The sequence below is a fragment of the Mobula birostris genome, chromosome 4 (genome assembly GCF_030028105.1).
Source record: "Mobula birostris isolate sMobBir1 chromosome 4, sMobBir1.hap1, whole genome shotgun sequence".
Classification (NCBI taxonomy): Eukaryota; Metazoa; Chordata; class Chondrichthyes; order Myliobatiformes; family Myliobatidae; genus Mobula; species Mobula birostris.
Window position 1 is genome coordinate 118,902,336 of NC_092373.1, and position 23,138 is coordinate 118,925,473.

At 43.8% G+C, this 23,138-nt stretch overlaps 1 protein-coding gene across 1 annotated transcript in view; it reads left to right on the plus strand.

The window, feature by feature from the left end:
* The first annotated feature begins 540 nt into the window (after nucleotides 1-540).
* ap1ar (adaptor related protein complex 1 associated regulatory protein) overlaps nucleotides 541-23,138 on the plus strand; it is an 89,352-nt gene continuing 66,754 nt past the window's right edge. The window contains exon 1 of the mRNA XM_072255958.1: nucleotides 541-802. Within this exon, the coding sequence (XP_072112059.1) occupies nucleotides 669-802 (134 nt within the window). The 5' untranslated portion in view covers nucleotides 541-668. The remainder of the gene's footprint in view (nucleotides 803-23,138) is intronic.

Below are 23,138 nucleotides of genomic sequence, written 5' to 3' on the forward strand. Positions count from 1 at the left end.
TCGTCTGTTTACTCTTTTCCATAAATGCTGCCTGGCCTGCTGAGTTCCTCCAGCATTTTGTATGTGTTGCTTGGATTTCCAACATCTGCAAATGTACTTGTGTCAGTTCTATTCAGGTGAGAGCTTATCAGCACAGGCTAAGGTCCACTCAAGAATATTGCTCCAAACACTGCAATATATTCTCTCTGCCCTTGCAACACCAATATACAGCTCATTGCTCAACCTTGGTTTGGTTAGCAATCTTCTCTTACCTTATCTATACATTATTTAGAACTGTAATGAATGACATTATGGTCAAATTCTGAAAGCAAAGAAAAATGCCAATTACCTGCTCTTAAAAATTGCATAACTATGGAAATCTGTGAGGTGGGAGGACTTGTCATTACGACTCGCCGCCACCAGAGGGAGGGCCGGGCTTGTTCGGAGCCGCCACCAGTGGAAGGGCGGGGCTTGGTCCCAGCTGTCGCCAGCTACAGCGCCCTGAAGACTGTGGTGGTGGCGGCTGGAACAGCAGGATGGGCGGGGTTACCGACGTGACCCGCGCCTGCCGGAAGAAGCTGCGAGAGCCGGTGATGGGGATCGTGCTGCAGCCGCTGTCTGGTTCCCTGTGGTGCTGACTTTATTTCAATGCCCCGCACTTGTAATTCCTGGGTGGATGGACTTGTCCTATGGACCCGGGTTTGCTCTTCTTTTTAGCCCAGTGTCTTGTTGGTGACCGACGAGCATGTGCCATGGGGAACTGCTGGGCTCGGTGCATGAGGTTGTTCAGGAAGGAGGCCAACAGGATCCAGTGTGGTGGAGGGTGAGTCGTTTTGTCATTGTTCAGAGTGTTGTACATTCATCTTTTGGGTTTTATTCAAGTTCAAAAATAAACACCAAGCCAGTGTAAGCACGGTAGTTTAATGGTTAAACTGTTCCGCGCAAGCTCGTTTTTCTGTAGTTTATTGTGTAAGACTAAAAGGTGTGCTGCTACTTTAACTATTGTTTGCAAAATAAAATCTGCCGAAGGTGCTGAATCTTTGTTATTTGTTGGGATCAGCGCAGGGTCCCTCCCTTAACCACTCCCCTCATTTAATTGGAGCTCCGTTTCAATCCGTCGTGATGTCACTTTTCGTAAAGAACCTGACTAGAAACATGCAAAAGATTAAAGTCAAAGGGAACATCGAATATTTAAAATTAACACTTAGAAATGCTTAGAAACAAATTGCATGACCTCTAATTTAATTTAAAATTCATAATTTTAATTGTAAAAGTCCTGCACTTTGTGAAGTTGCTATGTAATTTGTTGCAGACTATCTTCAAGAGAATATAGAACATTTTGCAGTTGTTGGTACACTATAAGGATGAGATGTGTTATTTGCCAAGCTTTAATATGGTCCATCCTTTTAAAAAGGAAGTTGATGACTAAATGGCAACAAAAAGTTTGAATTTGCATCTTTTATTTTACTTAATTTGTTGGTCATCTATAACGACAATGGTTCGATTATTTAATTTGACCCTGTTGGATCTATAAAGTTCAGAGTAATGATCTGACATTGTATAACCACTGTAATCACTGAGGTTTTCAAACGTATTCATCTAACAACAGGTCTGATTCATTTTCACCTTTTGTGAATGCTGAAGGCTCATACTAGCTGTTGTTTATAGGGTCTGTATTTATTGTTAAATGTACACTTTGTGTGCTCAGAACTTGCGTTCAAGTTGAAGTTAAGCATTTGGCGCATCATCAGTTAACTGCAAATAAAACTGCCTTCTAGTGTTCACATGCCTAGATAGAACCCTCCTCTTCACGGATAAATATAACTGTGCAAAATATGGTCTCCCAGGTACCCACAGGGGCCACAGTACAGGAAGCTTTCAAGGACTCACACCCAACTTCTCTTCCATCTAAGCTTCATAAGGAATGATCTTAAATTAATTTTGTAGTGGACCAGTATCTATGCAAATTACGCTTCCACAAAATTACTCCTAGGATTTTTAAGTTTTAAGTGGAAACTCGAACCCATTCTTGCACTGCTGTCTCAGTGCTGCTCACTGTCAATCTCAGTTTTCTTGTTCCAAGCCTACACCTGCTGATGTATTTCCTGACCTCAGTTTGCTGATCACTGGTGGTTAGGGAGAGAGGAGGTTATTGACATGCAGTACTCTATCAGCTCACAGGAGCAGGTAGGCTTGCCAGGAACCTATGTCTGGAATGCAAGCTTCTCCAAAATTCAACCACTTTGATGCTGCACTTGTGTCCTTGTAGATGTCCCTGGTAATTCCAAGCTGTAGTCTTAGAAAATTTCTCTTGATGTAATCAACTATCTTGTATTAGAAAGAATACCCCAATGTTCTAGCTCGATTAACTCAGTGTCTGTTCATGTCATTCTGGATACTGGTAATATGGACTTCACAATTTATTTTCCCATAGCCATTTCCCACATCAGTTCATAAATAAATAAAGAATCCTATTACAAGACCACCTCCTTTGGACAGTTTTATGTTCATCAGTTCAATGGTTCTGCAGGAGCCAATAATCTAGTGTATATTTTTTTCTGATTGTTCAGTGCAAAATCAACCTTGTGTAATGATCAGAACCTGTGTGAACCACCTGATCTGTGACATTTTATTGCTCATGTGACCAATAGGTTATTGAGTATATGAAATAAGATGATCGATAGTGACAACTTTTCTAATGGAAACAAAAGAAACCGCAAATGTTGAAGCAATAAATAAATTGTTGAAGAAACCTGGCAGGTCAGGCAGCATCTGTGGAGGCAAAGGCGTGTTTGACGCTTCAGGTAGTTACTACTTGAAATGTAAACCATATCATTTCCCCGCCAGGTGCTTCCTGACCACTGGGTTCCTTCAGTAGTTTAGTTTTTGATTCTAATAGGTAATCTGACGGAATAGGCATCCGTTAGTCTCGTGAGACCATGGATTTGTGCCTTGGAAGATTTCCAGGGCGCAGGCCTGGGCAAGGTTGTATGGAAGACCGGCAGTTGCCCATGCTGCAGGTCTCCTCTCTCCACACCACCGATATTGTCCAAGGGAAGGACACTAGGGCCGATACAGCTTGGCACCGGTGTCGTTGCAGAGCAATGTGTGGTTAAGTGCCTTACTCAAGGACACAACACGCTGCCTCAGCCGAGGCTCGAACTAGCGACCTTCAGATCACTAGACCGACGCCTTAACCACTTGGCTGACGGAATATCTCCAACAGAAATGATAATTTGTAGGAGCTAAGTATCTATTTTCTGTCTGTATTTTATTTTGTGGCAGATTTATTATGGTAATCTGTCACGTGGGTTGGGGTGTGGTAGAAGCAAGTGAGTATAACTATGTATTTGTCTGAGTTCACTCTAGTCTGGTTAAAGTTGGAAGCAGCCAATAGCTTTGTTGTTTACTGCTAATACTTAGACCGTTATATCGTTATTAGCCATTTACTTGGTTATATTGCTAGTTTTAGTTTTGTTAGTTTTTTTTAAACACTACAAGATTGTTCACCTTTGCTGGATTCTTAGTAAAGGATCGAATGTACTCTTTTGAACTTTGGAACTTAGTTATTTGGAGCACCTCATGCAGTGTCAGCCCCCGTGCTTAGTCTCAGAGCAGTTTTGGTTTGTTTTCAAGTAACTTCTATATATTAATTAATAAATCTGTGGAAGATGCTGCCCAGTAACCTTTGCCTTTTTGGTGGTGATGGCTATGGCAATGGAGCTATTTGGATATGTTTATATATGTAAATAAGGTTAAATTCTTCAGATGTTAGAAGTTCCGGGAAAAAATATTTTTGGAAGGCATAATTCTTGGGACAATAGCATTCAACTTAGTTTTAAGAATTTAGAACAGATATAGTAAAGTTCTATATGAAAAGCATTCACACTAATGTACCAAATTTTAATATAATGAAATTTCCAAAGATTCTTCACAGGAGTTCCACCAGATAAAATTTACTATCAGGCAGTGTAAGAATGTATTAGGACAGATGATCCTAAGATTGTCAATGAGATTTGATGGAGGTTCCTAAAGAGTAAAAAGTGTAGAGACAAGACATGTTAATGTTGGGACTAATAAGATATCATTTATTGCAGAAGCAAAGTGGAGGATTTTGGATTTTGTAGGGCTACTGAAAATTAGAAAGTGTGAAGTGGAAAGCATTTGTGAATGTTGAGAATTTTAAAAATGAAGGTGTTGCCAAATTGGGAGTCATTGCAGCTTAGTAGGACAAATATTGTTTAGATCAGGAGTTCCCAACGTTTTTATGCAATGGAGTTGACGACAAGGGTTCTGTGGACTCCGGGTTCAGAATGCCTGGGTTAGATGATAACTGAATTGAGATAACAGATGGGCAGTAAAGTTTTGGATGAACTCAAGTGGGTGAAAATAGGAGGTTGCATAAGAGACTGGGTTAAGTAAATGGACAAAAAATTAGTAGACTGGGGGGAAAAGAGCAAACATGAGATTATCCACTTTTTGGTAAGAGGAATAGAAATGTGGAATAACGTTTAGATAGAGCACCATTTTGTACACTGAAGGAGCCAGGTAACCTCGTACATGTCAACATTACAGGTGTAACAAATAATGATGAAGGTAAATGGATTGTTGGTCATATTGAACAAAAGACTGTTGTATTAAATTAGCCAGGTCTTAATACAGCAATATGGAGTATTGGTGGGTATCCATAGGGAGGCCTATACGGAGTTTTGGTTTCCTTATTGAAGCAAGATGTACTTAATGCATTTCAGAAAAGGTTAATTCCTGGGATTAAAAGGGTTTATCTTCTGAGGAATGTCAGGGTCTGTTCGCTGAGGTAATTAGAAGAATGAGAAGTAAATTTGTGGGTAACAAAAGTTGGTGGTATTGCGGATAGCGAGGAGGATAGTCGCAGGCTACTGAAAGATATCATCTGGTGGTAAGTTGAGCAGGGCTGTTTCAAATAAAATTTAATCATGGTGCATCTAAAGTGGTGAATGGTAGGATCGTAAGGAGTATCGAAGAGCAGGGACAGCAAGGTATAAAAGTCCAGAACCCTAAAGATTAAGCACAAGAAAATAGCATGGTAAAGAAGGCTCACAAAAGTTGCTGGTGAACACAGCAGGCCAGGCAGCATCTGTAGGAAGAGGTACAGTCGACGTTTTGGGCCGAGACCCTTCGTCAGGACTAACTGAAAGAAGAGCTTGTAAGAGATTTGAAAGTGGGAGGGTGAGGAGGAGATCCAAAATGATCGGAGAAGACAGGAGGGGGAGGGATGGAGCCAAGAGCTGGACAGTTGATTGTTAAAAGGGATATGAGAGGATCATGGGACAGGAGGCCTAGGGAGAAAGAAAAGGGGGAGGGGGGAAAAACCAGAGGATGGGCAAGAGGTATAGTGAGGGGGACAGAAGGAGAAAAAGGAGAGAGAGAAAAAGAATGTGTGTAAATAAATAAATAACAGATGGGGTGGGGGGGAAGTGGGGCATTAGCGGAAGTTTGAGAAGTCAGTGTTCATGCCATCAGGTTGGAGGCTACACAGACGGAATATAAGGTGTTGTTCCTCCAACCTGAGTGTGGCTTCATCTTTACAGTAGAGGAGGCCGTGGATAGACATGTCAGAATGGGAATGGGACGTGGAATTAAAATGTGTGGCCACTGGGAGATCCTGCTTTCTCTGGCGGACAGAGCCTAGGTGTTCAGCGAAATGATCTCCCAGTCTGTGTCGGGTCTCGCCAATATATAGAAGGCCGTATCGGGAGCACCGGACGCGGTATATCTTCCCAGCCGACTCACAGGTGAAGTGTCGCCTCACCTGGAAGGACTGTCTGGGGCCCTGAATGGTAGTAAGGAGGAAGTGTAAGGGCATGTGTAGCACTTGTTCCGCTTACAAGGATAAGTGCCAGGAGGGAGATCAGTGGGGAAGGATGGGGGGTATAAATAGACAAGGGAGTCGCATAGGGAGCGATCCCTGCGGAAAGCAGAGAGATGGGGGGGGAGGGAAAGATGTGCTTAGTGGTGGGATCCCGTTGGAGGTGGCAGAGGTTACGAAGAATTGTATGTTGGACCCAGAGGCTGGTGGGGTGGTAGGTGAGGACCAGGGGAACCCTATTCCTAGTGGGGTGGCGGGAGGATGGAGTGAGAGCAGATGTGCGTGAAATGGGGGGAGATGCGTTTGACAGCATAGTTGGTGGAGGAAGGGAAGCCCCTTTATTTAAAAAAAGAAGACAACTCCTTCGTCCTGGAATGAAAAGCCTCATCCTGAGAGCAGATGCGGTGGAGACGGAGGAATTGCGAGAAGGGGATGGCATTTTTGCAGGAGACAGGGTGAGAAGAGGAATAGTCCAGATAGCTGTGAGAGTCAGTAGGCTTATAGTAGACATCAGTAGATAAGCTGTCTCCATAGATAGAGACAGAAAGATCTAGAAAGGGGAGGGAGGTGTCGGTAATGGACCAGGTAAACTTGAGGGCAGGGTGAAAGTTGGAGACAAAGTTAATGAAGTCAACGAGCTCAGCATGCGTGCAGGAAGCAGCGGCAATGCATTCATCGATGTAGCGAAGGAAAAGTGGGGGACAGATACCAGAATAGGTTTGGAACATTGGTTGTTCCACAAAGCCAACAAAAAGGTAGGCATAGCTGCTACCCATCTGGGTGCCCATAGCTACACCTTTAGTTTGGAGGAAGTGGGAGGAGCCAAAGGAGAAATTATTAAGAGTAAGGACTAATTCCGCTAGACAGAGCAGAGTGGTGGTAGAGGGGAACTGGCTAGGTCTGGAATCCAAAAAGAAGTGGAGAGCTTTGAGACCTTCTTGATGGGGAATGGAAGTATATAGGGACTGGACATCCATGGTGAAAATAAAGCGGTGGGGGCCAGGGCACTTAAAATCATCGAAAAGTTTCAGAGCTGGTAAAGAAGGCTTATGGGATGCTTCGTTCATTAGCAAAGGCATAGAATACAGCACAGGGAAGTTGTGGCACAGCTTTATAAAACATTGGTTGTCTATGTCTATAATGTGTGCAGTTTTGGCACGGTATAGAAAGGACACGATTGCTCTGCAGAGAGTGTGGAGAGGGTTTACCAGGGTATTGCCTGGAATGAAGTGTCTTGGTTATAAGGAGAGTCCAGGTTTGTTTTCTGTAGATGGAGAAGGCTGAAGGGAAATCTGATTGAGGAGTATTCCTTCATAATCGAGGTACTTATAATCGGGGGTATACATTTAAGGGAAGCAGTAAGAGGTGTAGAGAGGATACAAGGAACATATTTTTCCACCCAGGGAGTGGTTGGGTTTTGGAATGCACTGCCTGAGAGGGTGGTGGAGACAGAGATTCTTACAACATTTAAGCAGTGCTTAAAACAAGAAATTGTTAGGCATGGAAAGTTATTGATCAAGTGTTGAAGACTAATATGAATGGCTGATATGGAAGGGGGAGCCAACGAGAATTTATTGTGCTGTATGATCGTAATATTTTGAGGGGCTTTGATAAGGTAGACACCAAGAAGATGTTTTGTGGAAAAATGAATTAAGAAACATTGTTTCCGAATGAGTCCTTATGAATTTAAGATTAAGATAAGAAGGAATTTCTTTTATCTTTGAAATTCTCCACCCAAGCAGCAATAGGCTAAATCAAGGCCAAAATAGATAGATTTTGGTCAATGAGCATATGGAAGTGGTCAGATCTTACTCCTGCTTTTTCTTGTATTACCTCTTTAGACGAGGCTAGAGTTGGAGTAACGAGTATGTTGGGGCAGTGTTAAGAATTGCTATGAAGTTTGGCACAGTGAGAAACTCAGCCCAGGAATGAATACCAAACCCAAGGTGTGAATGATCTGGAAGGTGAACAACATTTGTGGAGAAAGAGAAACAAAGTTAATGGCTCATTGATTCTTCTTCACAAATAGGTTCGTTGTTGACCAATGCTGCCTGATACTGAGTATTATTAGCATTTTCTATTTTAATTTAGCATCTCAACAGTCAGCTGGCTTGTGAATAATAGGTGGTAAGCACTGAACTTTGTAATCTGCTTTCCAAGAAAGAATTAAATAGAGTTCATGGGAATCTAGTGTATAAAATGGCATTGAATCCAGAAGCTGCATGTTTTTTAAACAAAATGTAGGAATCAGTGTAGTTATAGAAAGTGGTTAGAAAATCAGGAAGTGAGTGCTTGGGGCCAAGGCCAAGTTTCTAATTTATATAAAATGCGTATTTAATTCAATTGGGTATGAAGATACCTAATGTATCTTAACCTTCCCCCCCTCCCCCCAGCTTTTGCAGGGATTGCTCCCCCCACAATTCCCTCCCTCAATCATCACCCTCCTGGCACTTATCCCTGTGAGTGGCCTAAGTGATACACCTGCCCATACACCACCTCCCTTACCTCGGTTATGGCCCCAGACAGTCTATCCAGGAGAGGCAACACTTCACCTGCGAACCTGCTGGGGTCTTCTAGCTCCCGGTGCTCCTGATGCAGCCTCCTGTACACTGGTGGGACCCAATGTAATTTGGGGAGCGCGTAGTCGAGCAACTCCACTCCATCCACTACAAGTGGGACTTCCTGGTGGCCAAACATTTTAATTCCAATTCCTATTTCTGTTCTGACATGTCAGTCCATGGCTGCCTCTTTTGTCACAATGAGGTTATCCACAGAGTGGAGGAGCAGCACCTTATATTCCATCTGGTTAGCCTCTAACTTGATACTCCTTCCAGTAAAAAATATTTTCCCCCTCCCACCTCTCCCCCCATTCCCCACGCTGATATTTTACCTTTTCTCACTTGCCTATTAGTTCCCCCAGGTTCCCTCTTCCTTCCTTTCTCCTATGATCCACTCTCCTCTTCTATCAGGTTCCTTCTTCTCCAGCCCTTGAAATTGCCTACATGCCTGGCTTCACCTATCACCGTCCAGCTGATCTCCTTTTCATCCCCCCACCTTTTTATTCTGGCATCTTCATTTGTTCTCAGTCCTGAAGAAGGGTCTTGGCCTGAAACGTCAATTATCTGTTCACTTCCATAGATGCCGCCTGACCTGCTGAGTTCCTCCAGCATTTTGTGTGTGTTGCTAAAGATAATGCATTCAATGACAATAGGAAAAGCAGTGAGCTCCAGACATTGGCAAAGCTAGAGTTTGTTGCCCTTGAGAAGACAAAGGTTGGTTGTGACTGAACTACTGGCAAAGGTACTTTCACGGTGTTATTGGGTGGAGTTTTAGCATTTTGACCCAGTAACAGTGCATGATGTACATCTTGGAAGGGCATCTGTAGGTGGTGGTGTATGATATTCCTTGACTCTTTTGGTGATGAGGTAATGAGTTTGGGGAGCTGCTGTTGAGGTAACATTTGTGAGTAAGTGCAGTCCACTTGGTGGATGGTACCATCTGTAATGATGGGTACCTTTGTCTTGGAGCTGCATTCAACCAAGTAAGCAGTGAAAATTCAATCACATTCGCAACATGGGATTCCCTGATGGTGGAAAGAGTTTTTTCCGTCCGGAGGTGAGTCATTTGCTGCAGCTTCTCAGACTCTCTAACGTGCAAACCAATAATGGAACAAAACCTGTCTGCAATAACAACCAAGTTCAGGGTTTCAACCCACGTTTTCCAAATACTAAAACTTTGAAGTTGTTGAGGCCCTGCCAAGTACCTGCTGGGGAACATGCTTGTGGATCCTTCAGTCTGTTTGACTTGGTGTGGGGTCATGAACCCATTTATTTCAATAATAATTTTACAACTGTAAAAAAAGGAGCAGAATGCTGCATTTTAAAATTAATGGTACTTAATTCAAAAAACACAATTATTTCACTTTATGATTTTGAAATCTTTTTGTTATGGGAACAGAATTAGTTTGGCCATTAATCAAGTTGTCCTTAGAATTACTTTGGGTGCAGAGAATGAAAAGGATCTTGTGATCTCACAGGCTGCATTACTGATAGAGAAGCAATTACAAGCACTGAGTGAGCTTTTACAACTGCTTAGAACACTGGACATCGGAAGATCACAATCTGTGCAGATCAGAAATAACATCTCCAACTCTCTGACAATTAACACTGGCGCTCTACAGGGATATGTGCTTAGCCCACTGCTCAGTTCTCTTTACAAAGAGAACTTGGTGATGCAAGAGTGTACAGGAGCAGGATATACCAGCTAGTTGAGTGGTCAAAACTCAATATCAGTAAGACCAATGAACTGATTGTGTAGTTCAGAAAGGGTAAAATGAAGGAACACACACCAGTCCTCATAGATGGATCAGAAGTGGAGAGAGTGAGCAATTTCAAGTTCCTGGGTGTCAATATCTCTGAGGGTCTATCCTGGACCCAAAATATTGATGCCGTTACAAAGAAGGCAAGACAGCAGCTATACTTCATTCAGAGTTTGATTTGGTATATCACCAAAACCACTCAAATTTCTACAGATGGATGATGGAGAGCATTTAAACTGGCTGCATCACCATCTGGTATGGGGGAGGGGAGGGTTACTGCACAGGATCGAAATAAGCTGCAGGGAGTTGTAAACTTAGCTCCATTTTGGGCACTAGCCTCGGTAGTATCCAGGACACTTGCAAGGAGCAGTGCCTCAAAAGAACAGCATCCATCATTACACATCCCCACCACCCAGGACATGTTCTCTTCTCATTGCTGCCATTAGGGAGGAGGTACAGAAGGCTGAAGGCACACATTCAAAGTTTCAGAAACAGCTTTTATCCCTCTGCCATCCCAGATTTGAATAGATATTGAACCCATGAACACCACCTCAGTACTTCCTTTAATTCTATTTAATTTAACTATTTAACAAATTTCATGGCATATGTCAGTGATATTAAACCTGATTCTGATAGTGTCTTTCCTGACAAAAGAGATCACTGTGCTTGGCAGCTGAGACGTGGCTATGAAATAGGGTTGCCAACTTTCTCACTCCCAAATAAGGGACAAAAGTAGCAGTCAAATACAGGACACTTGTGTTTACCCCAAAAAAGACTGCCATGACCATGAAGCCTTGCGCGGGCACCTATGTGCACATGCGTGTACGTGCTGATTTTTTTTCTACAAATCGGTTTTGGCTTAATCTTCCAGATTCTGTTAAGTGAGGCTACACTGTACATACATTACTTCTACTTTATATAAGCTGTGTATTTATCATATCATTCCTGCTTTTACTATATGTTAATGTTATTTTAGGTTTTATGTGTTATTTGGTATGATTTGGTAGGTTATTTTTTGGGTCTGAGAACACTCAAAAATTTTTCCCATATAAATTAATGGTAATTGCTTCTTCACTTTATGCCATTTCGGCTTACGAATGGTTTCATAGGAATGCTCTACCTTAGTGGGGGAAATACGGGACAAGGGCGGTCCCGTATGGGTCAAACCAATTTAGCCCAATGTATGGGATGTCCCGGCAAATACGGGAAAGTTGGCAACCCTAGTATGAAAACATCTCAGTTTCTGGGGCCTTCTCCATGGTGGTTGTAGGAGTTGACTTTGGGACTGCAGGAAGTGGTTCTAACTGCTCTAGCCATATTTATTTCTCCAACAGATGACTCTGCTTTCCTCAGCTGATCGATGTGTTGTCTCCTGATGACATCAGATGCAAACTCCACTGTGTAGGACAGTGGTCCAGCTCTATCCTTAATCTTTCCAGTACCCGCGTTTGATCATCTCTGTAGTCCCTCGCCAGGACTGCTTGTCCAGGAGTGAAACATCAAATCTCCTTGAGGAGCCCTCAATTTGTCTCAGCTGATTGTCCTGCATACTCCTCCTGAGATTGGGTTTGAGGAGATCCAAGCATGAGTTTTTGATTGTAGAATGTGCAGAGAGGAAATTGGCAAGCTTCAGCTTCCATGTCATTGTAGTGTGTTCTGCTCTCATTGCTCACAGTACGTTCTTTAGCCTCTAGACAAACCTTTCAACCAAGCCATTTAGAGCTGAGTGGTACGGTGCAGATGTAATGCCTTAATCCATTCATTTCAGGAATGACTGAAACTGTTCCACAACATGCTGTGGTCCATTGCCACTGACTAAGTGTTCTGGAACACCTGAGAAGAGTTATTGATGATCAGTAGCGAGGGTAAGCTCTCTCTCATATAAGTACTGGTTGAATTGTTTTGCATCCCAAATCAAACTCAAAACCTCTCTGTCAAACTGTGCATAATTTTTCTGTGCAGCAGTAAGGGAATGTGATGCAAAGGCTATGCGGTGTTCATTTCCATCACTCATAACATGACATGAATGCACCGAGACCATGAGGTGAGATGTCACAGGCAAACTTTACTGGATGATGTGGATTATAATGTGTGAGTACAGTGTCTGGCGTCACCATTTCCTTTGCCTTTTGGAAAGCCACCTTGCACTGCTTTGTCTATTTGCCATTTCTTCCTGATGAGTGGTAATGAGTTCAAGAGCAGTAGCACAGTAGCCAGGTTTGACAGGAAATTGTTATAGTAACTGACAAATCCTAAAAGGTTCTGCAGCTGTGACACATCTTTTGGCCTTGGGATATCCTCTATTCTGGGCAGAGGATATTGATCTACTTTCAGGACTGGGTTGATGGTGACATTAAAATCCCTACAGATCCTGACAGACCCATTCTTCTTGGCTACTGGGACCACTGGCATTGTCCATGGGGCTCCACTCAACCTTGGAAAGAATTCCTTCAACCTCCATGTGATCCAGCTCACTGGCTACTTTATCACGGATGATATTCGGCGGGAGGAGAGAGAGCAGCGCACCACGCGTGCGCAGCCCTCCAGTGAAAAATGATATTGTATCTGTTAAATAGGGGCTGTGGACAATTCTGATTTGATGGAGACGGATGTGAAAGCACAGAGGAACATCTGGAGAAACTTTTGAAATGCTGGTTCGCTGCTGTTGTTACTGCGCGGTCGGGAATCTTCCGGAGGGAAGGCCTCAAAATCCCCGGCTTTGCCCACTGTTGGCGACCGAGATTGAGGTCGAATCGTTTGGACAGAGATGGCGCTCAGTACTCGGTGTCGGAGAATTGATTTGGAGGCTCGAAGTTTTCGGATGACTCAGGGACAGATTGTGGTCGGGCATGGCAGGGAGAGTTTTTCTTCCTTCTCCTGTCTGCGTGAGATGTGGGACATTTGAGAGACTTTGAACTTTTTACTGTGCTCATGGACTTCTTTATCAAGTTATGGTATTGTTGCACTATCGTAGCTATATGTTATAATTATGTGGTTTTTGTCAGTTTTTTCAGTCTTGGTCTGTCCTGTGTTTTGTGATATCACACCGGAGGAAATATTGTATCATTTCTTAATGTATGCATTACTAAATGACAATAAAAGAGGACTGCGTGTCTTCATAATCTAAGGAGCGGATGGAGGTTTGTAAAACCTGGGTGCAGTATTTTCATTTAACACCATTTTACCTTTGATATGTTTTATTCTTTTCAATGCCGTCCTTGAACACTGCCGTGGTGAAATCCAGCACCTTATTTCATTTGCTTTCAGTAGGGATGTGGCTTGCAAACTGTGAATGGATCTCCAATCAAGTTGTAGTTGGCTCAGCCAATCACATCCCCGCAATGTTGGTCCTCCTGTTTTACCACATAAAAGCCCAATGTGGCTTGTTGTTGTATTTCACTTTTATAAATGCCATTCCCACAGGAGTTATCTTCTCTCCAGTATAAATTATTCGTTGGATTTCTGCAGGCTTCAGTTCAGTATCTTTGAAATGCCATTCAAACTCATTTTGCGGAATGACTGAAATAGCTGAACCATCGTACAATTCCATTTTAATTTATTTCCCATTCACTTCTCATTTAAGCCATATTGCTTGTCTCTTGTTGGCTTTCACATTGTTAACCTCAAGACACCCAGTCCTGTGTCACTCTCATCATCAGATTTTTCATCAACTATATACAGATTAGTGCAACTTTTCTTTTTGTCTTCCCTGTGCATTCCATTTATTTTTGTCTGCTCAATATGCTCTTTGTATGTGCCCTACTTTCAAAGATTCAAATGTATAAATTATACATCTTGAAATTTGTCTGCTTACAGGCAGCCACAAAGCAAGAAATCTGAATAACCCAATTTTTTTAAAAAAGGACTAAAATCCACTGTGCAGAGCAAGACAGGAAAAAAAAACACACATCATTCAAACAATAGAAGCAAACCAGCAGTATCCCGAACTAGACTGAGCCTCAGATCTGCTCCCATAGCAACTGGAGTAGGCCCATGCCTCGGTCCCCAGTTCATCACACCCGGGAGGGGTAGAAACGCACAGCAGTCAGATCAGTTCACAGACTTGACGCTGAGGAAGGAATAAACATACGCGGGTGAGCGAGTAAAATCAGCCCGATACTTTGGCTTTCAATCTATCTGGGCCGATATTTAAATTGTCCAAGCACCGAGCTGTGCCATACTCCAGAATCTGAATCTAGGCACAGCGACATACCCGGGCCGCCCAGTCTGAAGCTGTTCTTGATCTCACCAAAGCTGCTCAGTGTTTGGAGTGATCCATCTTTGCACCTAGGTCAAGTAGATGAGCATTGAAACTCTTCTGCATCAACTCTTCTCCAAATCGCTCACTCCATCTCCCATAGCGAGGCAAACTCTGTCTGCTACCCCGGCTTGAACATGTTACACCTCGCAATGGCCCAGCACATCTCATCCCTGAAGCAGCCTTGCCTCCACCTGCCTCCTCACTGTCTTCCACCACAATTTCCTTCAGAAAAGATGTTGTACACAGTGTTTTTAGTCGATTCTCTTGCCTTATGATTTCCAATAAGCTGTTGCACATCTTCAGCATTGCCATCTTAAACTTTGTTGCATTTTATGCAAGCTTTGCCTTTAAACTTGCATTAGTCTGGTGTATGTGAGCCCCTGCCACGAAGGTAACACAATTTGTTTGGCCAGGCAGGTTTCTGTTTAGACATTGCAATTTTTTTCATGTTCATTTTCATTTCTAACTACAACACAATTACATCTCTGGCTATGGTTTCCATTAATAGAGTGGTTTCAACTGCTCTTTTAAATGTGAGTTATGCTTCAGTTAGGATCTCTTTTAGAATGCTGCCTTGTAAGATTCCACAAACTAAATGATCTCTCGGTGCATTATTATGCCCATCACTGAACTGACAATGCTTGATCAATCTCTTCAGTTTAGCCCCACAAGTTGAAATGGATTCCCTGTTCTTTTGATTTTACTCATGAAACCTAAAGCATTCAACAAGGTTTCAGTTCTCACCCCTTCTTAATGGGAATAGAATTCATCTTGTCCTCACCTACCACCCCATGAGCCTCTGCATCTAATACATAATTCTCTAAAATTTCCACCACCTTCTACGGGATCTGACCCCAAACACATCTTTACATCCCCCCCACTCGCTCCTTCCTGCAAGGATCACTCCTTCCATGATTCCCTTGTTGCTTCGTCGCTCCTGGCACGTATCCATGCAAGCAGCAGAAATGCTACACCTGCCCATTCACCACCTCCTTCACTTCCATTCAGGGCCCCAAACAGTCCTTCCAGGTGAGGCAACACTTCACCTGTGAATCTGCTGGGGTCATCTACTACAGGGGTCCCCAACCACTGGGCTGTGGACCAGTACCGGGCCGCAAAGTATGTGCTACCGGGCTGCGAGGAAACACTATGATTTGGCAATAAGAGTCAGCTGCACCTTTCCTCATTCCCTGTCACGGCTACTGTTGAACTTGAACGCACGCGAGGTCATTACGCGTGCGTTATCCATGTCAGCGCAGGAAGGAGATCACCTCCTCGAGCTTGCAAATGACGACAGGCTGAAAAGTATGTTTGACATAACAGCTCTGCCGGCATTCCGGATCAAAGTCAAGGCTAAATATCCTGAGATACCCACGAAAGCACTGAAAACGTTGCTTCCATTTCCAACATATCTCTGCAATAAATGCAACGAAAACTAAATTGCGGAATAGACTGGACATAAGAACCCCCTTCGAGTATCGCTGTCTCCCATCACCCCTCGATGGGACCGTCTTGTTGCAGGGAACCAAGCCCAGGGCTCCCACTGATTCAGTGATATTGGTGTGTTGCAATGATTTTATATGTTCATACGGGGAAAATATGTGGTGTGTATTTAATATCCAAACATTACTTAAAATGTTATGATGTTATTGACTTACTTATATAACCATATAACAATTACAGCACGGAAACAGGCGATCTCTGGCCTTCTAGTCCGTGCCAAACGCTACTCTCACCTCGTCCCACCGATCTAAACTCAGCCCATAACCCTCCATTCTTTTCCTGTCCATATACCTATCCAATTTTTCTTTAAATGATAATATCGAACCTGCCTCTACCACTTCCACTGGAAGTTCGTTCAACACTTACTTCAAGGTCCACTCTCCTCCCCTGATAATTGACATCATTATATTCATGCGAGGAAAATATGCGCTTTTAATATTAAATTCGTTAGATAAACCCTTTTAGAAACGAAATTGAGTGCATTACCCACTTATCACCTACATTCCGGTCGTGATTAACACCCGCCCCCCCCCCCCCCCCCCGGAACAGAATCTGCAAAAACGAGTTGTAGAAAAAAAATCAGCACGTACACGCATGCGCACTGGTGCCTGCACAAGACTTCATGGTCATGGTAGTCTTTCTCGAGTAAACATGATGTACTTGACTGCCACTCTTGTCCGTTGGCATCCCTACAACATCCTCCCCCCCGCCCCCCCCCCCCCCGTCGGCCGGTCCGCAAGAATATTGTCAATATTAAACCGGTCCGCAGTGCAAAAAATGTTGGGGACCCCTGGTCTATTATATATGGTGCTCCCAATGCAGTCTCCCCTACATTGGTAGACGTGACATAAATTGAGGACCTCTTTGTCAAGCACCTCCACTCCATCTGCAACAAGCAGCGTTTCCCTGTGGCCAACTATTTTAATTTCTCTCCCCATTCCCGTCCTGACCTGGCCTGCTCTTGTGCTGTGATGAAGCCACTCAGGGTGGAGGAACAACATCACATTCCATCTAGGTAGCCTCCAACCTTATGACACAGATATCAGTTTCTCTCTTCCTTATCTCTTTTATTCCCCACTCTGACCTCTTACCTCTTCTTACTTGCCTATCACCTCCCCAGTGCCCTTTCCCTTGCCTTTCTCCCATCGTCCACTCTCCATTCCTGTCGGATTCCTTCTTCTCCAGCCCTTTGCCTTTTCCACCAATCACCTCCCAGCTTCTTCTTCCCCCTCCCCCATCCACCTGGCTTTACCTGTCATCTTCCAGCTTGACCTTCTCCTCCCACCATCTTTTTATTCTAGCGTCATCCCCCTTCTTTTCCAATCCTGATGAAGGGTCTCAGCCCAAAATGTTCACTGTTTATTCATTCCCGTAGATGCTGCCTGGCTGCTGAGTTCCTCCAGCATTTTGTGTGTGTTTCTCTGGATTTGCAACATCTGTAGAATCTCTTGTGCTTAGGTTGTAAAGGAAGATTGGGAGAAGAGTTTTGGGAAGGGAACGCTACAACACAGGGTCTGTGTAGCTGAAGGTAGAAGCACAGATGGTAGATTGATGATGATATTAAAAGGCAGGCAGGAGACCAGAACTGAAGGATATGGCAGTCTTAGGGTGATAGCAGTCAGAGCTACGACTGGTCTGCACACAGTGATAAGAGTTTTTCATCTGGGAACTTGTTGGATCTGGAGCCAATATAATTCAATTAGTGCATGAGTGAGCTTGTCCTTTGAGACTCATAGTGTGCTGGGCGCAAAGATTCTTGCTGAAGTCTTTATAGTAATAATATCTCAATTCTATCCAAAGACCAATATAAGCTGTAGTAAATTTTATTCTTGGGTAAATTGTTGGAAATAGTATTTCAGAAAAAATACTAATAAGTCATGGATCAAAGAGTAAAACCTGAAAAGGGGCCCAAGGGATTTTGAGACTTAGTTGATGATGGCTTTGTTCAGACCTGAAATAGGTGATGCATTAAAGATTTGTTTTGTTTTTGTGCAACATTATTTAAAAATATTTGAGTGCCTGGACCTCTGTGGGGTAGATGTGTGTAAAGATATGAGGAAGAAAAGGGAGGAATAGAGATGTCCTAAGTTTTCAGTTTGCGTTACAGTTTTAATGAAATTTATACATTTCGTGGCATGCGATCTGTGACTCTGTTTCAGGAGCTACATGCATTATTGAAACTAATTTAAGTAATGGGTACAGTGTTGAGAGAACTGTGCTGTAAGAATAGTTTCTAGGGTTTGTTACAGAAAAGAAATATGCTGATTGATCAAGAAGTTTAAGTAAACTGGCAAATCACACTGCCATTTTGTGTCCTTGCCGTCATGAGTAAGTAACTGGAACCCGAGAAGACAGGCAGATAGAATGACAGTAAAATTAATGATCTGGGCTGGTCAGCTTCTGCTATTGCAGAGAAACAGATCATTGTGTCTTTGCCAAGCAAGTTTCATGTTTTAACTGATGCAAAATGAAACAAGCCAATTGACATTGGGGATTGCGGGGGGGGGGGGGCGGGGGGAATAACATAATCCACAGTGTTATTGCAATTGCAGATTGGTTTTGCTGGATGCAAAACTTAGAAATTAATGAGAAATGGACAAAAAGAGGAGAGTGTTACCCTTGCATGTGGTAAATGTAAGCATGTTCAGGAACAGACCTAATGCACTGCAGGATGTCCTGATAATACAACTGCATATTGTTAAGACCTTGTGTATTCTTTGTAAAGGGTTGAAGTCTCAACCAAGAAGCAGTTTAATTAATTAATTGGGATCCAGCATACAATAGGCCCTTCCGACCCTTCGAGTGGCCTCACCCAGCAGTCTCCTAGTTTAATCCTGGGACAATTTACAATGACCACTTAAACTACCAACCAGTACGTCTTTGGACTGTGGTTGTGGGGTGGAGAGAACTGGAGCACCCAGAGGAAACCCATGTGGTCACAAGGAGAACATACAAACTCCTTATAGGCAGTGGCGGTATTGAACCCGGGCCACCTGTACTGTAAAGGGATGTGCTAACCACTACCCTACTGTGCCTCCCTCTCTCCCCCCCCCTCCACCCCAATGGCATATTCCTTTTAAAGTGGATGGAAAGAGTTTTGTATTCATGTTGATTAGGGTCAGATGACCTGTTCGGGGCTTAGTGTAATCACGAAAAAGATGCGCCAGAGCCTGCAGTTTCTCAGAAGCCTAAGGAGTGCAAGAGGCTGTAGACAGTCATGAATGCAACCTGGTCCATCACTGGCACGGCCCTCCGCACTAATGCAACCTGGTCCGTCCCTGGCACGGCCCTCCGCACTAATGCAACCTGATCCATCACTGGCACGGCCCTCCGCACTAATGCAACCTGGTCCGTCCCTGGCACGGCCCTCCGCACTAATGCAACCTGGTCCGTCACTGGCACGGCCCTCTGCACTAATGCAACCTGGTCCATCACTGGCACCGCCCTGCGCACTAATGCAACCTGGTCCGTCACTGGCACCGCCCTCGGCACTAATGCAACCTGGTCCATCACTGGCACCGCCCTTGGCACTAATGCAACCTGGTCCGTCACTGGCACCGCCCTCAGCACTAATGACAGCATCTGCAGGAGGTGCTGTCTCAAGAAGGTGACATCTGTCATCAAGGAAGTCCACCATCCTGGTCATGCCCTCTTTTCACTCCTAGCATCAAGTAGGAATATAGAAACTTCGAGTCCCACACCAGGTTCAGAAAGAGATACCGTCCTACAATCAGCAGGTTCTTGACCCTGCGTGCACAATCCCAACTCCCCAGCACCAGAATCCTGGCAACCACCTCTTGCAGTACCATGAACTGGTCTTTGTGTCTTTCTTTCTTTGGCACTCATCTCCTTTGTGTGCATAGCCTTTTCTTTCTTTTGTACTGTATGATATTTGTATTCAGTGTGCTGTGATGCTGCTGTGAGCAAATTTTTAGTTGTACTGTAGCCACTGTACTTGTGCACTTGACAATAAACTTGAATAATTGGAATGGTTTGGAAATTACGCTTTCTTGACTGGTGCAGAACACTGGGCTGGAAAGAAGACCTGCTCTTGTAATAAATCAGCTACTTTAACTACATTTACATCTATATTCCCATCCCAGTGCATTAAGAGAACCCTGTTGCTTAGCTTCCAAGCACAGCAGAAGTGTTTGAAAGAGCAACAGGTCCTTTTGTGTGTGCCACTTAAGGAAGGCATGTGTAGTGCTCATGAGCAAGACTGCAAGTGTTTACAGAGCGCAAATGAAGGAGACTGAGAAACAGAAGGATACAGAACTAGCATCTCTGTGGACTTGTGTCTATTCCCTTGCAACATGTGTATTATCGCTCTCTCACAGATGCCCACAACAGGGAAAACTAGAGGCCACGTTATTAATCCTGTGCCTCAGCCCAGACAGTATGTGGCTCAGCAGCAATTCAATACATGGGGAAATTGTTGGTAAGGCCAATTTGTCTGTTTAACAAAATCCAGCTAATGAAATGCTTGTTAAGATAAGGGTTTGCCTTTGCATCTAGTTTAATGAAGGTCTACTTTCCTAACTTTTCTCAAAATTGGTAATGTAGGGAAAGGTGATATTGGTTTTAGAAACATAGAAAACCTACAGCACAATGCAGGCCCTTCGGCCCACACAGCTGTGCCAAACATGGCCTTACCTTAGAAATGACCTAGGGTTACCGATAGACCTCTTCTTCTGAGCTCCATGTACCTGTTCAGGAGTCTCTCAAAAGACCCTATCGTATCCACCTCCACCACCGTTGCCGGCGGCAGCCCATTCCCCGCACTCATCACTCTCTGCATAAGAAATTTACCCCTGACATCTCCACTATACCTACTTCTAAGCACCTTAAAACTGTGTCCTCTCATGCTAGTCATTTCAGCCCCGGGAAAAAGGCAAAGGCCTCTGATTATCCATACAATCAATGCCTGTTGTCATCTTATACACCTCTATAAGGTCACCTCTCATCCTCTGTCACTCCAAGGAGAAAGGGCCGAGTTCACTGAACCTATTCTCATAAGGCATGCTCCCCAATCCAGGCAACATCCTTGTAGATCTCCTCTGCACCCTTTCTGTGGTTTCCACATCCTTCCTGTAGTGAGGCAACCAGAACTGAGCACAGTACTCCAAGTGGGGTCTGACCAGGGTCCTATATAGCTGCAACATTTCCTCTCGTCTCCTAAACCCAATCTTATGATTGATGAATGCCAACGCGTCTATGCTGTCTTAACCACAGAGTCAACCAGCACAGCAGCCTTGAGTGCCCTTTGGACTCAGACCCCGAGATCCTTCTGATCCTTCACACTGCCAAGAGTCTTACCATTAATACTATATTCTGTCATCATATTTGACCTACCAAAATGAACCACCTCACACTTATCTGGGTTGAACTTCATCTGCCACTTCTCAGCCCAGTTTTGCATCCTATCAATGTCCCGCTCTAACCTCTGACAGCCGTCCACGCTATCCACAACACCTCCAACCTTTGTGTCATCAGCAAATTTACTCACCCATCTCTCCACTTCCTTATCCAGGTCATTTATAAAAATTATGAAGAGAATGGGTCCCAGAACAGATTCATGAGGCACACCACTGGTGACCGACCTCCATGCAGAATATGACCTGTCTACAACCACTCTTTGCCTTCTGTGGGCAAGCCAGTTCTGGATCCGCAAAGCAACGTCCCCTTGGATCCCATGCCTCCTTACTTTCTCAATAAGCCTTGCCTGGGGTACTGTATCAAATGCCTTGCTGAAATCCATAGACACTACATCTACTGCTGTACATCCTCAAAGAATTCAATCAGGCTTGTAAGACACGACCTGCCTTTGGCAAAGCCATGCTGACTATTCCTAATCATATTATGCCTCCCCAAATGTTCATAAATCCTGCCTCTCAGAATCTTCATCAACTTACCAACCAATGAAGTAAGACTCACTGGTCTATAATTTCCTGGGCTATCTCTACTCCCTTTCTTGAATAATGGAACAACATCCGCAACCCTCCAATCCTCCAGAACCTTTCCCGTCCCCATTGATGATGCAAAGATCATCGCCAGAGGCTCAGCAATCTCCTCCCTCACCTCCCACAGTAGCCTGGGGTAGATCTCATCCGGTCCCGGTGACTTATCCAACTTGATGCCTTCCAAAATCTCTAGCACTTCCTCTTTCTTCATATCTACATGCTCAAGCTTTTCAGCCCGCTGTAAGTCGTCCCTACAATCGCCAAGATCCTTTTCCGTAGTGAATACTGAAGCAAAGTACTCATTAAGTACATCTGCTATCTCCTGTAGTTCCATACCCACTTGTCCACTGTCACACTTAATCGGCCCTATTCTCTCATGTCTTATCCACTTACTCTTCACATACTCATAGAATGCCTTGGGGTTTTCCTTAATCCTGTCTGCCAAGGCCTCCTCATGGCCCCATCTGGCTCTCCTAATTTCTTTCTTAAACTCCTTTCCTGCTAGCCTCATAATCTTCTAGATCTCTATGATTACCTAGTCTTTTTGAACTTTTCATAAGCTCATCTTTTCTTCTTGACTAGATTTACAACAGCCTTTGTACACCACGGTTCTTGTACCCTACCATCCTTCCCTGTCTCATTGGAATGTACCTATGCAGAACTCCACGCAAATATCCCCGGAACATTTGCCACATTTCTTCCATATGTTTCCCTGAGAACATCAGTTCCCAATTTGTGCTTCCAAGTTCCTGCCTGATAGCCTCATATTTCCCCTTACTCTAATTAAATGTTTTCCTAACTTGTCTATTCCTATCCCTCTCCAATGCTATGATAAAGGAGATAGAATTGTGATCGCTATCTCCAAAACGCTCTCCCACTGAGAGATCTGATACCTGACAAGGTTCGTTTCCCAATACCAGATCAAGTAAGGGCTCTCCTCTTGTAGGCTCAAATACGTATTGTGTCAAGAAGCCTTTTTGAACACACCTAACAATCTCCACCCCATTTAAACCCCTCACTCTAGGGACATGTCAATCGATGTTTTGGAAATTAAAATTTCCCATCGCGACAACCCTGTTATTATTACAACTTACCAGAATCTGTCTCCCTGTCTGCTCCTCGATGTCCCTGTTACTATTGGGTGGTCTATAAAAAAACACCCAGTAGAGTTATTGACCCCTTCCTGTTCCTATCTTGTACCCACAGGGACCCTGTAGACAACCCGTCCATGTCTTCCTTCTTCTCTGATCAACAGTGCCACTCCCCTAC